This window comes from Tachysurus fulvidraco, chromosome 11, assembly GCF_022655615.1.
Source record: "Tachysurus fulvidraco isolate hzauxx_2018 chromosome 11, HZAU_PFXX_2.0, whole genome shotgun sequence".
Classification (NCBI taxonomy): domain Eukaryota; kingdom Metazoa; phylum Chordata; class Actinopteri; order Siluriformes; family Bagridae; genus Tachysurus; species Tachysurus fulvidraco.
Genome location: NC_062528.1, coordinates 4,217,097 through 4,224,596, shown reverse-complemented (window position 1 = coordinate 4,224,596; position 7,500 = coordinate 4,217,097). Strand labels below are relative to the sequence as shown.

The 7,500-nt window shown below is 36.9% G+C and overlaps 2 protein-coding genes across 4 annotated transcripts in view; both read left to right on the top strand.

Moving 5' to 3' along the window:
- Positions 1-3,611, top strand: part of LOC125145928 (cGMP-dependent 3',5'-cyclic phosphodiesterase-like) — an 18,157-nt gene extending 14,546 nt beyond the window's left edge. For all 3 annotated transcript variants that reach the window (XM_047820782.1, XM_047820781.1, XM_047820783.1), the window contains 5 exons: positions 372-471; positions 976-1,088; positions 1,436-1,474; positions 2,161-2,267; positions 3,332-3,611. In XM_047820782.1, the coding sequence (XP_047676738.1) occupies positions 372-471; positions 976-1,088; positions 1,436-1,474; positions 2,161-2,267; positions 3,332-3,566 (594 nt within the window). In that variant the 3' untranslated portion in view covers positions 3,567-3,611. The remainder of the gene's footprint in view (positions 1-371; positions 472-975; positions 1,089-1,435; positions 1,475-2,160; positions 2,268-3,331) is intronic.
- LOC113637857 (cGMP-dependent 3',5'-cyclic phosphodiesterase) overlaps positions 1-7,500 on the top strand; it is a 268,449-nt gene that overhangs the window by 217,240 nt on the left and 43,709 nt on the right.

The window sequence follows — 7,500 nt, the reverse complement described above, 5'->3', positions numbered from 1 at the left end:
AAACACCTTTCCTGTTAATGTCAAATGATTTAATTACTTAATAATATTCATCATTTCATTATTATTATGTTTTTTTTGCTTGTTTTTCAGACACGTAATGATAAGTAGAACATTTTAGGATGTTATGTTACAGATGAACTGGAGAGTCCTTTTGAATATTTAAATGCATACATTTGCATGCTTAATGAATGACGTAGCTTTTCATTGTGAAGCTCAAAAGAAGGAAAGCCTTTTTGTTCACGTCACTCAGTTTAGGATTTACTTTACTCACAGATGTGATGAACGTCACTTAACAAACATGGTGATGAATGTAAGTAATGTGAGTGATGCAAGCTTTAGTGTTAAGTGTGATGCGGTGTTACGGTTGTCAGGACTACCAGAGGATGCTGGACCTGATGAGGGAGATTATTCTGGCCACTGATTTGGCTCATCACCTGCGCATCTTTAAAGACCTGCAGAAGATGGCAGAAGGTAAAACAGCTAGATCCTGGATAAATGGGTCGTTTATCTGTCACAATGATGGCATTAAAAAAAACTGTAAAATATTCAGTGTTGTTTCTGTGTTAAATTCATTTCAACTACAACACATAAGATATTAAAATAAATCATTTTTATAAAAATATGTGTGTGATGATAAAAACACGACACTGATCCCATACCTGGGATCAGTATTTGGCAGATGCCAGAAAAAAAAAATTAAATGAATGGAAAATTAAATTTGGATTTTTTTTTTTAGGGGCTCAATGGACTTTTATAGAAATAAATTTGTATTTATTTATTTAATAAAATTATATTTCAGATGTCATTAAAGATGTGATTTTTAGTTTTGAAACTTAGTAATTTATAGAAATGCAAGGTCATTTATTTATTAATTTATTTAATTCATATGAAATTAAATTACAGAGCTGTAGAGTAGGTGTAGTGGTGGTGTAGTGGTTCATTTGTAATGAAGATGATGATGATGATGTGTTGTAGCTGGATACAATCCAAAGAGCCAGACTCACCGCAGCCTACTGTTGTGCCTACTGATGACCTCTTGTGACCTCTCGGATCAGACCAAGGACTGGAAGACCACTAGGAAGATTGCCGTAAGAGGATGACCTTTAACATTTTATACTCTCTTCTTCTTTACATGAAATGAAACAGTGATTATGAGGTCAGAGGTCAGTGTCAGAGGATGTTCACAGCTTGGTCTGGATGCTGCTCGGTGTTAGATTCAGCACCTTCAGAAGTGTCGTTAACTTCTACTGTTAATCTTCACTGAACAGCTTCACACCCTCAGAGAGATTAAAGCACATGTTCGAGAGCAAATGTGCTGGAGCAAAAATATCCTTATGTTCAGTTATTTTACTGATGGAAATCTATCCAAACAATCATAAAGTCATCATTGTGTTATCATTTCATTTCTCACTTTCATTCTCTTTCTGTCTTCTAGGAGCTGATCTACAAAGAGTTTTTCTCTCAGGGTGATCTGGTATGTCATGTGTGTGTGTGTGTGTGTGTGTGTGTGTGTGTGTGTGTGTGTGTGTGTGTGTGTGTGTGTGTGTGAGAGAGAGAGAGAGAGGTACTGTACATAGCACAAAATGTATAATAGAATTCTAATATTGTGTTATAAACGTGTGTGAGTGTGTGTGTGTGTGTGTGTGTGTGTGTGTGTGAGAGAGAGAGAGAGAGAGAGAGAGAGAGAGAGAGAGTTTATGAAAAAAGCCAAATAACACATAACGTGTATAAGATTTGGGTTGTTACTACTGTTACTGTGATTTTATGTTACAAATGTGTGTGTGTGTGTGTGTGTGTGTGTGTGTGTGTGTGTGTGTGTGTGTGTGTGTGTGTGTGAGAGAGAGAGAGAGAGGGGGGGGGGTACTGTACATATCACAAAATGTGTAATAGAATTCTTATAATAGAATTTTAATATTGTGTATAAACGTGTGTGAGTGTGTGAGAGAAAGAGAGAGAGAGAGAGAGAGAGAGAGAGAGAGAGAGAGAGAGAGAGAGAGAGAGAGAGAGAGAGAGAGTTTATGAAAAAAGCCACATAACATAATGTGTATAAGATTTGGGTTGTTACTATTGTTACTGTGATCTTATGTTACAAACGTGTGTGTGTGTGTGTGTGTGTGTGTGTGTGTGTGTGTGTGTGTGTGTGTGTGTGTGTGTGTGTAGGAGAAGGCGATGGGGAACAGGCCCAGTGAGATGATGGACAGGGAGAAGGCGTACATTCCCGAGTTACAGATCAGCTTTATGGAACACATTGCAATGCCCATCTACAAGTGAGTTAAACATCTAACTTACTTCTAAATAATCAGCTCAGGGCTCCATGATGAGGCTTTTAGGTCAAATCAAGACAGGAACTATACTGAACTGAACTAAGGGCTGAAAAGAAGTTGTCTTCCTGTAGCCACATAAAGTGCATCGCGTGACAGTGCGAGATAAAAGACAATATAATATACTACAGGACAGAAACAACAAACAGAGCCGACTAGTGTACAGTGTGTGTGTGGACCATGAGGTAAAGCAAAGGATGCTTCTAAACAAATGAACATAAAATAGCAGCATTTAAACACTGCGAAGTTGTAGATCAGTGGTTCAAACCCCAGGTCCTCCAAGCTGCCACTCCTGGGCCCCTGAGCAAGGCCCTTCACCCTCAATTGTCCAGCTGTATAAATGAGATAAATGTAGGAAGCGTCTCCCAAATGGCGTAAACGTATAGCTGTTAAAGTGGAATGTATGAAAAAAAAACACACGAGATTCAGCAGAACCGAAAAAAGTGGTGTGTGTGTGTGTGTGTGTGTGTGTGTGTGTGTGTGTGTGAGTGTGTGTGTGTGTGTGTGTGTGTGTGTGTGTGTGTGTGTGTGTGTGTGAGTGTGAGTGTGAGAGAGAAAGAGTATAAGAAAATCCCTTTTAATGTACAATAATGTATAATTATAAAATTGCTATCAATAAATTAGAAATAAATATCAATAAATTATTGCTCATTTTTATAAAACACAATTATACAATTATTGTATATTAAACACAATTATTAACACTTATTCTTTTAATTTAATGTAATGTATATTTTCTTTTTTATGTCCGTTCTAAAGAGGCTGACTGACTTTTTCCGGATGTCTCATAAGAACCTAAGGTGCTAAGGTTCCTTTGTGTCTGATATAAAACCCTGATCCAAAGGAAGGAAAGATTTCTCTACATTTTAGCATGAGATTAAACAAACTGACTAAAAGACAGATTTTCCTTGACATTTTTTATCACTCAGGGGTTCCAACAGTTCTAGAGAGTAAAGTTTTGTGTGAAGTTGTTTAGCTCTGATATAATAAAAGCTCGTCCTCTTTGCCAGGCTGCTGCATGAGATTTTCCCGCGTTCATCAGAACTCTACGAGCGCGTTGCAGCGAATCGCGAGCAGTGGACCAAAGTTTCACACAAGTTCAACATCCGCGGTTTACCCAGCAACAACTCACTGGACTTCCTGGACGAGGAATACGAGCTGATGCAGGCACAGGGAGCGTTCGGTGAGGACGGTCACCGCATGAACGGTTGCCTGGACGACGAGTGCAGCAAGACGGACCAGTGAAACGTTTGGAGTGTGAAACAGGTAGACATTACGCCTTCGTGACGTCTACGATGAGGACGGCGTGGTAAACTGGGACGTGTTGGATGACCGTCGAGACACTGGAGTATTTTGATGCTAGAGCTGATATGCTGCAGATAATGATGTCATTTCCTGCCATTGGAACCATTTGTGCAAGCAGAACACTTCACTTGTCGTGGGGCCGGAGGCAGAGCCTCGTGATCTCTTGTCGAATATTTCTTGAGATATGTTCTTTAATTATTTACTTAATGTTTTGATAGCTGAACAAAGCCTGAGTGTTTGATTTTATACATATTCTCTATCCCGCTGTAAACATTATAAACGCCATCCAAACGTATAGGAGTGAGTTTTAAAATGTCATCGTCGCAAGCTAGCTCTTTAATTTTACACACACAATTGTTTTGTTTTCTTTTTGTAAAGACAATCAACCCGTACAAGTCCTTTACCTCCCTTTTCACATCCTCATGAGTGAGACTTCACTTGAGATGAAGTGAGAGTGTAGTGAAGGTCAACACACTCAGAGAGTTACTAAAACATTCACACTAGTCACGTCAACAGGCTGATTGTCATGACTTTTGTCCCAGATGTTCAAATCTTTCTCCTCTAAAGGCTGCAGAAAGTTTGGCCTCGATCCCTCGTCCGGTCACATGACTCAGTTCAGCTAAAAACTCTCAAATGCACTCGTTTTTCCGTTCAGAAATCCCACCCGAGCTCCAGTTGGAACGGCTTTGTTTATGAGATGAGAGATTTAACCTGCTTTAACTGTGGAGTTCAGTGTTTATCGTCACCATTTGACCCAAAGACTTAAACTGTGTCCGATGAATTTTAAGGCCACTTCAGTACAAATCTCCGGACTTTGGGAACCAGCCGAGGTCCGACGTCTTGTACATATAACGTTATCAGAGGAATATTAAGGGCTACGGCGCTTTCCGAGGCACGTGAAGAGGTTTATTTCTCAGGCGGAAAACAGAATTATGTATAAATATGGATTTGCCTTAACACATATGTGTTGCCTTTCTGAGTAGAGTGAAACACTGTATATACACACACACACACAAACACACACACAGCTCAGCGTGTACAGGCGTTTTAACACGGGTGTGTAAGTCTAAAAGCCCCAGGACGAATAGGATTATGAATTAGATTGCAGTAATAACAGCTCTGTTTCCAGACACCATGAGTGAGTGAGGTTTTCACACACAGTGTCTGATTAAATTGAATGGTTTTGTATAAACCAGCATCTTTATATATATATATATATATATGTATATATATATATATATATAATATATATATATATATATATATATATATAAAGAAATCAAATTGAAATTCTGTCTAAAATAAATAAGTAAATTAATAAAAAATAAAAATGTACAAATTGTGAGAAGAAAAAAAGTATTTCGTTAACTCTACTTAAGGATCATTTACTTTTAGAATCGTTTAGATTGAACATAATTAAAGGGCTGCCAAGACTTTCTCACCTCCGTCAACACGGCTGCCACGTCAGCTTTCCACACGTGATTTACTACTGAAAGCCACAAAACCAGTCGTATAAATTATTTTCTGTACACAATGCATGAGCCAGACTTTTTCAGATATATATATACAACTAGATATTTATTTTAAACTCCAATAATTTGAAACAATTTTCTGTTTTAAACACCGACTTGAATTTTTATGGTTTTTAATGATTTGATCCCGTTTCCCTTCACGCCGTAGTTTCACACACAGGATCGTGCGTTTTCAGCTTCAGCCTCTCGTGTGCAACACGTCCTTCCTGCCACATGTAAAGATCATGTTTTTAAACTATTACTTTTTACTCGACGCGTTTTCTGCTAATTTCTCGTATCTGTAGGGTGGAAATGAAATTTTCCTTCTGGTTGTTTTTTGTTTGTTTGTTTGTTTTGTTTTGTTTTCTTCCTCACTAACACATGAAGGTTTTCTCTTGTGCCAATGTGTCACTCTAAAAACCAAGACAGACTTTACTGTACATATGAAATTAAAGAAATGTTTCTCGATTCGATGTAATTAACAGATGTTTAAAAAAAAAAGCGAGATATTTTATCTATTTAAACAGAGCGTGTGTGAACGACAATATGCCGGTCTTTCTTCACTATCAGTGGTTTATTCTTAGATTTAGTAGTGGCCTTCCTAACATTTCGCAGAATCAGATCATTAAAAGGTATTTAAAAGAAAAGAAAAAAAAAAGACGTTTATAATTAGACGTGTAATGTAAAGTTAGGGCTGCTTATGATCTTTAAAAAATAAAATAAAAAAAAAGTTGACAAACTTTAAGCATAAAGTTCGTTTGGGTTTAAAAAAATTGTAAAAAAACCAAACAAACAAATGAAAGAAACAAAAAAACCTCAGTCACATGATCAACATTCACCTCCAGTTAGTTCCAAAAAGAGATTAATAAATAAAGAAAAGAAAAAAAGAAAAAAAAAGAAACCACTGATGAATTAACGGATGTTGTGGGATTTCTGTGGCTCTGGTGATTGTTTTCTTTCTGTTCTGTACTGAAGTGTTTTGCTGGTCGTGGCCTCGAGTGAACACTGTGTACATAATTGTACAGCTTCGATCGTGTCTCTGAAAAGGACAAAAGGTCAGTTACAGTTATCATAATATATGAATATAAAAACTGCAGTGAATTTTTTCCCCCCCCAAATAAATGTCCTAAAACGGCTGCAATGTGTTTTCATTCAAATTCTATAAACAGTACAAAGCCCACGAATTTAAGACAAAATAAAATAAATACTTTATTGAAATGATGATGCCACAAATACTCTCTCTCTCACACACACACACACACTTCAACCTCAAACAGCAGGAAGTTTAAAAGCAGCTACACAAACATACATACATCGACAACATCGTTAGGATTGATGGGATGAAGTGACAAACAAAACAAATTCCAAATTTCATTTCAACCTGTTAAAAATTTTCACATCTTAAATGAATTATAAATATAGTTCACAGGTTGGTCCTAGAGATATATGCTTTTGCTTTTTTTAATGTACAGTTTTGAACAATTTCTAAGATTGTTAAATGTGTTTTAAACGCTCAATCACTTTCTTAAAATAAAAAAAAATCCCTGATTAAACGTCGCTCTTACAGCAGATTTATACTGATCTTGTACCCGAAGGTCCAGAGAAACTAAAGACAGTTTTAATACAGTTTAACTGAACATGAGACAACATGAGATGCACAAAGGTTGTATTTGTAAAGTAAACAAGCTTACTTTAATCACTTATAAACAAAAAAAAAGCTGGTTAAATAGCCAGTCTTGCTTTCTTGAATCTACAGGTTCAAGTTCATGTTTTTTTCTTCTTCTCACGTTCATGAATACTTTCTGTGTGGTGTGTGGTGTGTGTGTGTTTGTGGCTGGAAAAATCAACAACAGATTAAACCCCGGGTCTGAGTCATACGTTTCATCGGCAGGGAGATTTCTTCTGTTTTTACACTAAGATTAATGAGGAACATTTTCTTTTATTACAGAGCTGGAAAATAGCTCAGTTATTCCTACAGTGATAACTGATCGTTTTATAGGTATGAGTAAAAAGTAAAACTGCTACAGTTGTCCCTGCATTTAAGCATCTAACAAATATTAACGTTTCTTATTGAAGAGAACACGAAAAGCCTGAAGTACTGAAAAGGGAACCGTTCTAACCGTTGGTCATTTCTGTGAAGTTTGGACTCTTTCTTGCCATTTATTACCTGATAGATCATCAGTTCCTGCTATAAGTAACGATGTATATGGGCGGTTATGTTAGTTTGGTTTTGGATAGTCTTCGGGTGAAGGATTAAACAGAACTAGTCATTAGTGTATGAGGACAAAAGTTGGCGGGAAGGGGTATATATCTAAAAAATGAAAGCTTGTATTGCCGATTGTGATTTTATCCAGACGGGGGTC